Source organism: Molothrus aeneus, chromosome 1 (genome assembly GCF_037042795.1).
Source record: "Molothrus aeneus isolate 106 chromosome 1, BPBGC_Maene_1.0, whole genome shotgun sequence".
Taxonomy (NCBI): Eukaryota; Metazoa; Chordata; class Aves; order Passeriformes; family Icteridae; genus Molothrus; species Molothrus aeneus.
Genome location: NC_089646.1, coordinates 78,664,758 through 78,680,213, shown reverse-complemented (window position 1 = coordinate 78,680,213; position 15,456 = coordinate 78,664,758). Strand labels below are relative to the sequence as shown.

At 37.4% G+C, this 15,456-nt stretch overlaps 1 protein-coding gene across 1 annotated transcript in view; it reads left to right on the top strand.

The window, feature by feature from the left end:
• Nucleotides 1-15,456, top strand: part of FBXL7 (F-box and leucine rich repeat protein 7) — a 172,820-nt gene that overhangs the window by 35,940 nt on the left and 121,424 nt on the right. Inside the window, exon 2 of the mRNA XM_066545639.1 lies at nucleotides 3,567-3,656. Within this exon, the coding sequence (XP_066401736.1) occupies nucleotides 3,567-3,656 (90 nt within the window). The remainder of the gene's footprint in view (nucleotides 1-3,566; nucleotides 3,657-15,456) is intronic.

Here is a 15,456-nt window from a genome sequence, read left to right as displayed (position 1 = left end):
GTCAGAGACATGATTTGAATTGCAACTGTGTGGCTGTGTGATTCTTTGCAGGTGTTGTGAAGTACATGCTACCTTCACTCCCAGTGTGAATTATGTTGTATTCTTGGAAAATAGATTTCTTCTATCATATCTACATACTACCATAGTGCAGTTTTCTTTCTTTTGGATTGCAGCTTCTGGTTTAGAAATAAAAAACTGTGGACTGTATGAAGGAAACTCTAGATGATTGCAAGTCATGTTAGGGAAGCTTTTGGCAGGCCTTTAATTTGTTTAAGCAGAGGATCAAATACAGTCATCACTGCTGTAGTCTTTGCAATATTGCCCTGTGTTTGATCCTTCTGGTTGTCATTGCATTAGAACCCTTGTCAAGGTATATTTATGTGCAATGACTTTCTCAGTGCACTTTTTAAATTGGAGAGGAACTGGTCTCTGGAAACCAGTGTTATGCTGTGCTTTAACTTTTCCCTATGGCATTAGGGAAATCAGCAGTCTTTGAATTTCTGTGATTCTAATATTCCATGTAATCGTTTAGGTTGGAAAAGCCCCTTACAATCGAGTCCAACTGCAAACCCAGTGCTGCCAAGTCCATCACTAAACCGTGTCCCCAAACGCCACATCTACATGTCTTTTAAATACCACCAGGGATGGTGACTCCACCCCTTCTCTGAGCAGCCTGTTCCAATGCCCGAACACCCTTTTAGTGCAGAAATTTTTTCCTAGTATCGAACCCAAACCTCCCCTGGCACAACTTGATGCTGTTTCCTCTTGTCTGTCACTTCTTACTTGGGAGAAGAGGCCAACTATGATCTCCAGGCTGAACAGCTGCTGCTCTCCTAGCCTTTCCTCTTTGGAGAATACTTAAATACTGTTATGTTTTAGCTTTGGCATGTGTACATGAGTCTGCAGTAGCCAAATCTAGCCTACTCAAAGCTTTGTTTTGCACTGAAAAAAAACCCCAAAAGAAAATATATATAGTGTCAGCTAGTCTATTTGAAACAAATCGAAAATTACTAGAAAGAACCTCCTGCTTTCCCCTTATCTGAATGGAGAGTCTCAGTGTTTGCAATAAGGAAAAAAAGCTAGTTTTGGGGCTGTATGCAGTCAGAGAAAACTCCACATAACAATATAATTACAGGCAGAACTGTACCAAAGCAAAGCAGCAACTATGTTTTTTTTTGCTTTCTCTTAATTTCTAGTTTTAAATTCTTGAAAGGCATTAAAATGTTTTAAAGTTCAAGTAGATTTAAGTGATAAATATCTACACTTACATCAGGCTTTTCACAATTTCTGCAGAAGTGTGCAATTGTAAATATGTTGCTATGATGTGTACTGACAGTTAGTAGCTTACAGTGGGTAAAATATTTTGGTTATGCTCTTTGAGGTGGGCTTATACTTTGGGTAAATAGAACTGCTATTGTTAATAGGGAGCCTGGGAAGAATTCACTTTGTGAAAACAACCCATTGCAGATATGACCATCTTGCAACTCTGCTGTTATTTGGTTTCACTGACTTCCTTTCCCTCTTCCCTCCTCCCCCCAAAAGATAAATTCTCTTTTAGAGGAAATCCTGTTTATTTGCTTTGAGGAAATAATTTTTCCAGTTGCTCTGTTTAGTTTTGTTTTCTGTTAATCTGTTGAGGAGTGCTGATACCCCTTAGAATTTTATTTTCTGCCTCTGTAGTTAGAGTTTTTGATGCATAAGGAGTTGCTGGTAGTGGCAATACCATCTAAATGCCTTTCAGTACCTGTCAGTAGTGATTTGATTCTCAGCTGCTGCAGGTGTTTCTTGTTCTTTGGCCTCTTCTTGGGACAGAGCATTTAACAAGTACCCTTCCCTTTTATCTTCTGTCTTTCTTCTACCACAAACCTTGTTGCCTTAGTTATGGAGTTATTTTGGGGCAGTAATTTCTATAAAGACCACAGTCTATTACTCCAACTCATGTCACAGCTTGAGAACAATTGAAGATATTCTGGAAGTGCTGCTTCTTGGTTTTGCTTAACTTCTTAAAGGAATGTAAAAAGCAATTAGTGAATCACTACAAATACACGTTTTTCTTTCTCTTCACCCTGCCCAGCTACTAGCTTTAGCCATTTATTTTTTTATTTTCTTCTGGCCATTTTAATATCCTTTCTTCACTCCAGTTAAATTCATAATCATCTCTCAAATCTAAGCATGTTAATTTAAGCAACTTTCTGTTGAGGATGATTCTCTAGGACTGGCTGACAGATTAAGTGGCAGTACCTTGGTTGTGAAACAACCTACATTTGCACATTCTCCAGTTGTTTCCCATTAAAACTTAAATCCTTGTTCTGTTGTGGCACCTTTAAAAAGCAGACCTCTCCCTTACATCTAAATGTTATGAAAACCAGGCATACTGTAACCCAGAAGCCCAAGGAATGCTTGATTGAAATAACAGATCAGAAAAGTCTCTTGCTAACATTCCTGTGATTATGGGTTTACTCAAGTGACAGAAACTTGGTGTCAGCTAGCTTTCTGCATACAGATTAATTTTGGTCAAAAAAAACAAATAGGTCTTAAAGGCTTCAGTGATGCAGTATTTTTGGGGATAGGTAACTTCTTAAAATGTAACAGTATTCACTGCATTTCCTCTCTCAAGAATTGTCCCACTTATTGCTCATTGGGTGGTTGGCCTGGTTCCTGCTGCAGAGTAGAGCAGTATTCGCTGCTAGTAATTACTGAGATTGAGTAGAATGAGTGAAGGGAAGCAGGAGTGACTTCTTCTTAGATCCTCACAGGAAAACAAATAGCTTTGGTTTAGCCAACTCTGTTCTCCTGTAGTATCCATATAGGTTAATTTTTAGTATGTATTTGGATTTATTTTGTTTGTAACTTGTATCTAGAATTTGACATCCTGCATATATGTCTCAAGACAGTGATGTAAGAAATTAAAACTTTTAAGTTTAAAAAACTTAAAAAGCTTTTAAGAAAGAAAAGCTTTTATGGAAGAAAATAAGAGAAGAAGCATCCATAGGTTATGATTTACAGTTAAAACCCCTCCACCATTAGTGAGAAGTTAATTTTGAAATGGTCTATTACATCATGCAATGAGTATGGTGAAGGAGAAAACAGATACCTTGCTTTCATTTTCATGTGACCAAATGACTTGAATACATGATGTGAACACATAAGACAGAAATCTAAACTAATTTAATATATTTTGAATGTAACCAATTTTCTTGATCTGTGTTAGAGGTATTTGAATGAGTAAACTGAACATTTAAGTTCCCCTAATGTTTTTAATCACAAACATTTAATTTTCAATAGAATTTAGCAAATATATACTTTATGAGAGGCCCTGTGGCATAGGAGACTATTTGCAGCCTCAATACATGTGAAGATGCACATGCTAGAAGTTACAGTGCAGTGAATTCCTATTCTGGTGTGTACAAAATGAACATCAACTGCTTTAAACCTAGTTTAAAGCTTCCTGGAGTTGTTCCAGGTTCAGATATTGAAGGTCTTTCTATTTCAAAGTTTGAACTCATGTTTGTTCTCTCTCCACCCCCCCCCCCCCCCCCCCTTTCCACCTCCTTCTCCTTTTGCAGGCAAGGGCAGCTCAAGCATCTCATCCGACGTGAGTTCAAGTACGGATCACACGCCCACCAAAGCCCAGAAGAATGCAGCTACCAGTGAAGGTAGGCAGCTGGTACTCATTACCCAGGTCAGGCCCCCCAGCAGAATCCTAGCAGTTTTCAGAAGAAGAAACTCTCCCCCTCACTCCTTCTGTGTAGAGTAGCATTGGTCTGCTAGAAATCCAAAGGCCGTTCTTCCTTTAAACAGTTTTCACTTCTGCCTGTGGTACTTTCTGATTTGCATTTGTGACAAAGGATTTAAGTACTTCTGCAGAACCCAAATGTAGAGAGTTAGGAGTAATTTTGTATGCTACTTTTTCAACAAAGGCCTTTATACTTAAGATTTTATGTGATATTATTTTGCAGTTATATGTGAAGGATATGTTTGATGGAAGCTTTTTGACATACAATTTAGGTCAAATATCAGTCAAAATTCTTTTCATATTGTAAACACCATGAAAATGTGAGTTGTTTGAGACAAGTTTTTCAAAGGTATAGCTGTGGGCATGCTGACCTGACAGATTTAATTAGGTCAGTACCCCTCACCTCAATTACTGGAGTATGCATCACTGAGGGCTGGATTTTTGATGTCCAGGGGAAGGAGATGTCATGTCTGTCAGTATCAGTACAATGTTGTGCAAAGTGGTCTATGAACAGAAAAATGCTCATTCTTCCTTTCTGACTTGTTACTTGTGAGTAGGTGTGCCCTGTTAAATGGAAGTCTATTTGCCCTAGTTTTTGTAATTGTGTCTTTTAAGGCTGAGAGGAAATAACTATATATAATTTAATGATGTAAGCCATAAGGCTTTGTAAAAATTGTATATTTATATGCCTTAACTAGTATTTCTGTTTAACTGTCATAATGATTTGGTTTTACTTGGTAGTAATTGAGTTATAATTCTGATTTCTTACATTTCTGTCACTACAAATTAAGTTACAAGCTCTGATTGCTCTCAGTTTAGTTTTATTTCTTATGGTTAAAGGAAATCGGTCTTTTGAGTAGTTTTAGTGTGGCGAGTCTGACTATGACTGTAGAATCTGTTCAGTAAAAGCAGTTCATGTAAGTAATAAATGACCACATAAATCACCAGAGTCTGTTGTTGGGCATGCATAATCCCATACCAGGAATGAATATCTGGCACTTATGAATCATAAGAAATACTGGTTTAGAATCGGTGCTTTTTAGTCCAGCCAATAAATTTAACAACAAACAAATAAATGGTTAATCATAAGTTGAATAGTGGACTTTATGTTTCTCTAAACCTTAGATTCAAAAGTTTTGAGGGATCTGAAAGAGGTGAATTACCAGGACACAAAAAAAAAAAATTAGGAAATGTATTCTCTTTATGACAACCAAGAATGAAAAAGAGAAGAAACCACAAAAGAATCGTGGAAACTCTGAAGTCAGTACTTAATAATTGCTCCGAGTTTCTTTTCTACTTCAGTCTATAAAGCATTTTTTTTCCTTGGAATCAAATAAGATAATGCAAAATAATCCTGTACTAATCTCTATGATTTATGTTCTTAATTTAGCCCTTTATTGAGCCAGTGAATACGAATGTTGACCTTGAAATCTTCACTAGTTTGCAGCTGATTAATTCATTAGTGAGGGAGGCTTAAATGCAGGCCAGCAGTTGCTGTAGTAAAATTATGTTTTTATGAGTTCACATGCAAAATCAGAGTTCAGAGCAGTGTCATTGTGTATTCTATACTTGGAGGCAATTTCAGTTGTTAGCCTAATTTTTCTGTGCCCTGGAATAGTGTGATTTGACGAATACTTATTTTGACAACAGATTCGGAAGTAGCTTCTTCCTCAGCCGGTGTTATTACTACTTTCTTACCATTTCTTTCTCCTGAAGAATTACTGTGGAGCAATTGAATAGAAATTACCTTAATGGGGATTGCTGCATAATCTGGCAGTAATTTTGAATGTCATAACCAGGGAGCATAAGAATTCTGTGAAGGCAAGTGAGATTAGAGATATGGAAGTAGCTGGAGCAAAACAGGCGCTGTTGAAACTGGTGCTGTTACTGAAGGCACATTTATCAACTTCTGTGCCTGGAGTTTTTACTAATGCTGCCTCTTTTCCCATATGAACAGTAGACATATACTGGAGGAGGACTCAGCTGGTAATAAAGACTCATACCTTCCACAAGACAACTTGAGTTCTGTTCTTACAGAATGCTGAATGTTTTTGTACCATTCAGTTACAGAGTAATGCCTAGGGGCCAGCTAAGAACAGGAGTCTGATTGTGTTAGATGCTGTATGAGCAGCGGCACTTACATGTTTTGGAGTGGTTGCATAATATTTTTTAAACTTTTAGTTAAATTTTCCTAGTCCACTGTAGTATTTGCTTGCCATGGTACAATAGTATCTGCCCAGCACAGAGGGTTGTACGTGTATCTTTATTTTCACTGGAGGCTGTTTACTGCGGGGACAGAATGGCCCAATTCTGCCTATATTGTAAATTCACAGCACTGTCTGTTGTTCTATGAAGGAGCCATGTGTTGTGTGGTGAGCTGTATGCAGCCAGGTTTGGTGTGGGAAGGACTAGGATGCATTGCAGGTGAACACTTCTTCACCTTCATTGCCATGGGAAATGATCCTGATTGAGCAAGTGACAGACACCTTCTTTGCATCCTCTGAATTTCTCTTGCCAGCTGCTTTCCTGAGTGCCCAGCTCTGTGAAGAACATAATATTTGTTTGGGGCTGAAGGCCTTTCACAGCTTCTTCTTTCCAGCTTTTTAAACAGACCTAATTCTTTCCAGTTCTGCACAGCTTGTCTTCTGTTTCTGTAAGGCTTGTGTCAACACTTGTTGAAGCTGAATCAATGGAATAAATGCCTTAAAACAACTAGAAAGGAAATTTGTGGGAATGATCCATCTTATCTCTGGTAGTGTACAGCAGAGAAGCAGTCATGTAAAATACTACTTAGGCAGCTACATATTCCCAAGAACTGCAAAAAGATGTCAAGCAGGACTGTTGCTTGGAAGAGCAGACCACCTCAGGAGGTATCTGACAGCAGGTGTCATCTTTCCATCAGTTTAAGCAATCAAACCACACTCTTCATCCTGATGACTGCAACCACATTATCTGTCAAGTTTCAGAGCTCTGATGTTTCTCTACAGAATGGGTACCAGAAATAGGTAACAGGATGCTTGAGATGGCTTTTGTTGTTCCAGTTCTAGATATCCATTTAAGGCAACATCATTTAACTCTCTTGATGGGCATGGGTGGTGCAGTTAGGGCCAAAATAATGGTACCCTCCCTCGCATTGTGGATTTAGAGCATCTATTGTGGAATATTTTATGTCCAAAGAGATAAAATGTTGGCCATTGCTATTGAGTGTGTCTGGGTGAAGGGCACATCTTCCCCAGACAAGGACAGTGTGTGCTTGGTATCCTTAGCAAAACAAGCTTCACTCAGTGATGCATAGGAGAGGTAACCACTACTCTGTTTTTGTTGCATAGAGGAAAGCAGGCAGTACCTCGCAGACTGTGCAGCTTCCTAAATTCAGGCTTTTTGACATACCAGTGATCCACTTGAGAGGAATGGAGAGGTGCTGAAACTGGAGTCCAGTGGCTTTCACTTTCTGTACTTCAGTGAAGGGAAGGTGGCAAAACCCAGAGATGTCTGGTCCTCTGTAAATCACAGGCTGGAGGGACCTGTTGGTTTGGCTACAGCTTGGCTCAGAAGGAAGCCTGGTAGCCTGTGGGTGTGCATGCACACTGATGCCTCCACACTGTCTCCTGAGGATACAGTTTCCTTCAGCTTTGAATATACACTGCCTTTTAATTCCTTTCCAGTCTCAGACATTGTCTGCAATTCTTTACCCTATCAATCAATTACAGTTGGAAACGTGAGAATGCATGAGTTTTTACTACCCCCCATTGCTCTCTGGCAAGTGAAAGACTAAATGGATTTTTGTGGGCCATTTAAATGCAATTTGCTAGACGTAGTCTCAGCTGGAATATTATTGTCTGAAACTTGATTTAGAAGATTAGACTGAATGACTGTTTTTGTATGGGCTTACCTTGATCAGGGAGTTTTCTTCCAACTTACCTGCAAAGTGTGGAATGTTATGCACACTTTGTATTAACTTGACTGACTGTTTTTCAAAAAAAAAAATCCATACTGTTTGCACTTCATGTATAGCACTGTTAAGATGTAATCCAGAGGCAGCTTTAAATTGAGTATGTATGAGCTCAATGTAGAAGTTCTAATTTATTTCTCAGTTTCTGTAAAATCAAATTGAAGGATTAGGTCTGAAGTAGAACACTATTTTAATAGAAGGGCCCAGTGCTGAAGTACCTCTGAATATATCCCATTAAATCGTAGTATTTTGAGTTTTGCAAAAACATGGTGAAGCCATCTGCTGTATTTTGAAGAAGTTAAATTTTTATTTGGTTTTAGTTGACTTACAGGGACCTTCAAAGTTTAAGAATTTTACTTTGTTTCTCCTTTTGCAGTACTCTGGCAATTCTAGAATACACTGCAATGTATGTTTATTGTGGAGACCAAATGAATTTGTTTTGGCAGTAGCTGTTTGTATGCATCTTAACCAAAGAGGTATTTCTTCTGCAGTTTAGGTGGGTACAGGAAGAGCCCTCCCTTTCATGGCTGTATCCTCCTTCCTGTTTTGTTTGGGTTTTGTAGTGTGTTCTGCTGGACTTAACATTGCTGGGTTTACAGTTGGACTTAGTGATCTCAAGGGTCCTAAATTATTCAATGACTCACAGAGCAGCAGGGCCTATAGCCTGGTGGGAGCAATTGCTTTCATTAGAAGTCATTCCCTCCATTAAACCATCTTGGGGTGAAATGTGTGAAAATGTAGCCCTTTGCAAACATGTAATGCTTTAACTACTTATGTAAAAGTTCTGCTGTACCCTGTGCAAGATGATGGCTCAGTTGATCAGGCTGTGTTTGGGGCCACTGGCCATCCTTTTTTGGTGGGACCTGGCCACTGAAGCTTTTCTATATAAAACTTTCTTTTTCCGGAAGAAAATTTACCTCAGTATCAGAAAACATTTATCACTGTTCAACATGGGAATATATTAAGTGACATTTCTTGAACACAAATTTATTTGGGTTGCGTGCCTCTCATTTCACCTTACAAGTGAGGGAACAAAGTACTTGTTATAGGATACTTTCTGGGAGGCTGTAATTAGTTTAATTTCTTTTTGCTTCATAACCACATTCTTTTAAAACATGTGGTATCTTTTGGATCTCTGAGTAATTATTAATCTATTCAATGAATTTAAGAGGAGAAGCTCTTGCATTGTGGACTGTGGTGGACAGTATCAAAAAATTTGGGAAGATGGAGCAGGTTCGTTGCTACAGAATGCTTTTTGTATTTTAAAATGTTCCTGGTAGAGAATCGGCTCAAACTGAGATTTAGGTGAGTGCAATCTGATATTTTTTTAAGGGGAGATAAAACCTCAGAGAACCAGTTTGCAAATAGACATCCTCTCTGTGTATTAAGGTTGACATAAATAGGTAGCTATGTTTTGTATATAGAACTTCCACTGAAGCTTTTGAGTCGTTTGGGTACCTTTTTTGAGACACTGGGCTAGGTGTTGTGGCAAAAGACTATTGCTGAAAAGAGATGCAGTTTTTTACCCAGATTTTCTTGATGATCCCTTTGGGAGAAAGAGCTCTACCTGTTAAGAAATCTTTTCCCACTTTGGTTCTTTATCATTTTTCTTTTCATTTTCTCTTTAATGTTAGAAGTTTATTAACCCAGTATCACAAATCAGAAAAACTTTAAGTGTTCTTTCTGGATGAATGCAAATATATGCATTATTCCTATTCTTTTGATGGCAGTTCTCTTCCTTTTCATATCTTTGCATTCTTTGCAGCCTCTTGGTGGGTATTTGGGCTCTTGGTTCTACTATTGAAGTTCTCTCAAAGCAGGCTTTCTGTACACCACAGTGTGTCAGAAGTTGATATCAATGCCTGAATTTGCCCCTGCTTGTTTGGAACTGGGCAGAGATTCAGTTGGCTTTGGGTGAGCTGTGGCTGTTTTGAGTTGGTAGTGAAACTGGAGACTAGGTAAGTTTCCTGGGGTTTTGTGTTACTTTTCTAGCAGGGGAGTTTTCTAGAAAAGCAAAATGTTGCATTGCAGAATGTGCCAAAACAGAATCATTTCAAGCCAAAAAGATTGAGGAGGAGTAAGAGGGGGCTGAGAGGCATGACAGCTTATAAATCCAAAACTGTAAACAGTTTGGCTGAATAAACAGAGCTCACTATTTAAATTCCTCTAACCAACATATCTGAGTGCATACACAAATATAATCACCTCAAGCAGTGTGTGAAGGTACAAATTAGTATAGAGCTTGCTCTTAAGCATTGTTTTTCTGTACTTAACCACATCTTGATATGCTTTTGCTATCTAATAGGCAGTATTCCTGCAGAGCTGTTCTGCTAATTACAACAATACCATTACAATCAGCATTTAAATTTGAGTTCATATACAAGGCAAAAGTGGCTGAGACATTGGCAAGGTTAAACCTGCAAATTGAAACCTTACGTTATTCTGGCTAATTTGTACTGAAATGCTATAGCCAAATGTTTAAAACTTGCCCAAACAATACCAAGAACAAATTGGAAAGGTACACGAAACTGGAGTTTTATTTGATCTGCTGCCTGAAATGTGAGATGCACCAGAGCAAATGCACTTACAGTACAGTTAAAGAGAAATTATCCCAATTTAAAAGCCTGGCATTAGCTTTTCCAAGTGAGGTCTGATGCTTGGTAGGAGTGATTGCATTTTATTCAATTACCTGTAAATCTGATTTTAAGGAATTCAAGATCCCAAATATAATTCTTTAGGTAAAATACTGTACCAAACTACTTAAATACTGTTATCACAGGGAGGTTCTGACACTTAGCTGTTCATCCTGTTATTGCCTATAATAGCTGTCTAAAGTAGTTTCCTTCTCTGAAAAGTGAAGTAATCTCAAAGGATATGAAGAATGCCCAGCATTTGTTAGTCAAAACCCCATCCTTCTTGAAAGCTAGATTGTCTCCTAAGACTTCTTGAAGAATATATACAACCTGATAATGCATATTTAAATATGTCAGGTTTATCCATTTTTCAGAATTTATGAATTGAGTTGAGCAACTGAGACAAGCTACTTGCTTCAGAGTAGTTCTCGTTCTTGATTGAAATAATGAAATAAAATTGGAACAGCAAATTCTTTGACTATAACTTCACAATCCCTGTTAAAATGCTGTAGTTTAAATTTATTGCACAAAATCTCCTGCCTTATGTTCCTATATCTAATCTTTTAATGTCAGTTTGTCAAATGACTGTGTAATTTTTAAGACTGATACCACCAACAGTGCCAAAACTAGCAGCATGCTTGAGAAATTTCTGCTTGGAGTTGCTGAGCCATTCTGTATTTCTCTTCTGGCTTATTGTACCATAGTTCCTGCTACTGTGTCTTTCTCAAGGTTGGCATCTCCCTGATTCTGCCCTTGATAAGTACTGACTGATGAAAAGGTCAGTTCAAGAGTGGACAATGATAATTCCTCTGCTTCTGTTAATTCTGGCTGCTGAATAATCTTTGATTTAGGCAGTTACATCAGACTAGGCTGGAAGTATAAGGAGAAGTTGTGAACATGAATATAATCATATGATTTGCCATTTATGTGTTCCTCCAGCCTTAATCAGCCACACCTGAACATAGAACTTGTGGTGTGGTGGTGTGTCTGGTCACTAACTGACCATTGTGATACATCTTTCCTATTTAGGGATAGTTTTCATCTTGAGCTGTGATGATGGATTTGGGAGTTTGTAACTCTCGAACCTAACAGTTCAAATAAAAGGGTTTTTTTTTGTTGGTTTTTTTTTTGTTTGTTTTTTTTTGTTTTGTTTTGTTTTGTTTTGTTTTTTGGCTAGAGAAAAACAAGTGCCCATAGCAGCCTGTCATCTGCACTGACACTCCTTACTCTGTCCTCTTGGATGTACACAGGTTTGCCAGAAGGCTGGCAGGGTCTCTTTAGGTCTCTTTAGACATGCATTGTAAATGCTTGTTTGCAAGATCCTGCAGTCAATTTAGATCAGCCAGTTTGAGTTACACTCCCACAAAGTGCAGTATGGAGACTTTTCATAGGCATGTCACCTACTTGTGGCATGTTTGTGCTGCCTTGGACATGTGAATGTGTGGGTGGGAAGAAGCTTGATGGCTTTACTGGATGACTGTAATCTGGCATGCTGCTTGCATTGACTTGGATACATCATGTATCTCCCTTGTAAATTTTTATCACAGTTATCATAACTATGTTTTGGAGTTTACCAGTGCCTAATCTAATCTATAGTGCTTTTAGTTTTCCATAGCATCTTGTATAGTTTTCCCATTTCCATCCTGTATATCAAAGAGAGTGAAATTTTACAGCACTGGGAAGTATTCATTGTTTGTGGGAAGTTTTTTACCTTGTTCATTGTAGGTAACTAATGCTGTGTGGGAATCTCTGAAAGACAAACAGTAAGAAATCTCAAGGATGTGAGCAGTAGGAACAAATTATTTTCTCCAGCTGTGATGCTTGCTTAAGATGAATATTTATCTGTCCATGTGGGCATATGTAAACATTGATAATTTCTTTGTTTATTTGATACACCCACATTTCCCACCTCCACCCCGTAAGATAAACATTTGTAAGCCTTGTCAGGTAGGGTTTGAGCTTCTATTGGAGCAATAAAAACTTACTGTAGCACCCAGAAGTTCAGTAACTGTTCACTGTTCAGAGGAGTCATTTACCTTGGTCCAGTAAAGACTTCTGTGGTAGTTTTCCTTAGAGAACAGGCAAACATGAATGCTAAAATTTGTGTCTAAATGTGAGTCTAAATGATAAAATGTGAGTCTAAATGATAAAATTATAATTGGACTGTATTTTGTGAGCTCAATCTTGTAAAACTATTGACCCTTCTTTATTGTGGGCTGGAATTAACCATTACCTTGAACGCTGCTTTCTGAAAATGCTCTCTTACTCTTGCTTTTTTTCTCTTTTTAAAAACAAGACTTTAGTAACTTCTTGTAATCTGAGGCAAAATTGCAGCTCTGATTTTAGCGGCAAGTGTATTTTCCCTTTGCTGTTCCTGTAGAGTTAACTTTCTCAAATTTTTTTTAATGCCCTTGTACCTCAGATTCAGTTATGGTATGGATTTTCTGTCCAGCCTTGAGTTTGTCTTTTGAAAGCTTTTGCCATGTAAAACATGTGAAGCTGATGAAGAAGCTGATGTGCCTGGTTTTAATGGAAGACTATTCTGGAGTTGGCTAAAAATCGCAATATTCTGAATATCCTTTGTTCTGTTCCAGTAAAAAATCTGACATCAGTAGGTGTCAGTTGGTGCTGTTAATTTGGCAGACTACTTAACAAATTTGTTTTTGGAAAAGAAAAAGGTATAAAGGAATATTTATTTTTCTTTCTTCTGAAATGGCATTAGATGAATGATAAATCTCCTTCTATCCATCAATGTTTTGTAAAGATCACTTCTGCCACTGTCTAATTAATCCTGTAGCACTTCATGAAACGTGAATGTTTGCTGGACTATGCTGAGAATGAAATGAAAATGTACCCAATTCAAAATAGCAGCACTGCCATTCAGTCACTGGGTTCAGATTTCACCAGTCATATTAAATAGCTATGTGGATTGAAGGAGAATTAGTATCTTCTCACCTTGATGTGTTAATGCTTTCACATATTTTTAATTCTGTTTAGAATGTGTGCTTGTACATGGCAAAAAAAAAAACAAACCAAAGCCCGAAACGATACACAAGATATCCCCACCTACTATGTTTTTTTTGTTGCTGAAATTATACTAGTTGTTTTTAAAATATTGTTCATAAGGAGAAGACTGTGAAGATTCTGAAACAAACATTAGATTTGGTTGTGAGAAACTATGTCATGATTATTGATAGATGTCCATTTTCAGTTAGACAGCTGGCAAATGCTATGAACAGAAAAAACAAGGCTCAGAGCTGATGTAATTTATCTCATGTCCTAATTTCTCATATTGGTTATTCTAGTTTTGATATGAACAGAGCCCTAAAGCAAAGACTGGGGTAACCTCTTGAATTTGATATCAAGTTAATTCCCAGACTATTAGAATAACTTATTATCCTTCATTTTTGCTTTAACTCAGAACTGTACTTGCTTCAATGCTGCTTAAATTTCAAACCTGCAAATTTCACAGAAATCAGAACATGAAATATTAGATCAGCTCCTTATATATCCTTGTCCAAAAGAAAATCTTTTCTCATGTATCTTGGAAATAAGATAAGTGTAGAAGAACAATATGCCATGAACTGTTGAACATGAACTGTTGAACATCTGATTCTAAATTGAAGCAACCATGTTTAAATATGTGATATTCTGTACTGTTTTTGAAGGAAGAATAATAAAACCTAACTAAACAGAAACTTAATTTGCCTAATAGGAGAAAAAAGGAATGTAGCTGGAACTGCAAAGAGTAAAACTTGGTAAAAGAAACTGAAAAACAGTATCTGCAAAATCATTAAAAAAATAATACGGTATGAGTGACCAAACCTTTGTATTCTACTGTCTGTTGCTCAATATGATATATTATGCTTATGAAGTTAGTAGGTTCAGATACTACAGAAAAGATAAAGTGTTTCCTTTGGGCCCCTTTGTGGAAACTGTGATGTTTTGCTTGAATGGTTAGCCAGTGCATGCCAGAGAAACAAGCATTTTGTAGTAGATGGTTTAGTTAACAGCAAATGTAATCACAGTGAATCTTTGGAATCTGATGCTACTTGTGTAACCAGATAGAGTTCCTTAATCCAAAAGATTAATCATAAACTCTATGTAAAATTTAATTATATTTATTTTGGGATTGTGAGTGTGGTTCTAAAAAATAGTTGACTTACCATTCTGAAAATGTTGCTTAGTGTCTTGAAATGAATTATACTTTTACGCTAAATTCAAGAGTAAGTGTGTCTAATTTCAAGTCCTAAGAGAGGCCATATTTCCTCAAGTTTTGAAGGAGTTCAGTTGATTTCTGGCTTCACTAAACTTATGGATATGTCTCATCAAGAAGTTGCCCATCAAAACCAGCTTGAGCTGTTCTTAAAAAGACTGACTCTGGAATAATGAGATAAATTGGAGCTAGTGTTTAATCATTACACAAAGCTGCTATGAACAGAAAATAGTTCAAACTTAAATGAAAATCTGAGGCATGTTTGTCAGCTCCTTTTAACCTGAGGACAAGATGATCTTTGGTATGAAATGCACAGCTGTCAATGGTGCTGGTCTCCATTTATGTTCTGATACAGTTCTCTCTTCAAGAAAAGTGTGTGTATTTTAGGTGCTAGGGTGCTATTTATGTGTTGGAGGGGTTATTTATTTTTGTTTGTTTCATTTACTAGTGTCCAGGAAACTAAATTCAAGATTTGGATGAGCTTCAACTCTTCCCATCTGTGTGTGTATTGGAATTTTCAAGAAATTTGGCATGGGAGGATGCCAAACTGTGAACACATCATCAGTCCTCACCTCATTAACACTGTACTGCAGTAGTTTGTGGTGTGTGCCTGTTTACTCAAAAGCTGGAAAGGTTTTGTTGCCTTGGTTGTTTCTTGAAAATTAATCAAGTAACATCAATTTTGTTCTGACTTTGAGTATTTTTTAATGCTAGTGTGGTTCAAATATCAACGAAAAAAATTTGCTTGTCCTTGGACTTTGCTCTTTTAAATTCTGACCCAGTTTTGTGGGCAAGCTTTGTGGTCTGGTAATGTTGTGTTCAGCTCAGAATTAGGTCTTCTAATGGGCTTGGAAGTGTTTAGGCTCCTGTGCTGTTTTATTGGCATGCTGGCTTTAAGTCCTCATTTGTACATCATGTC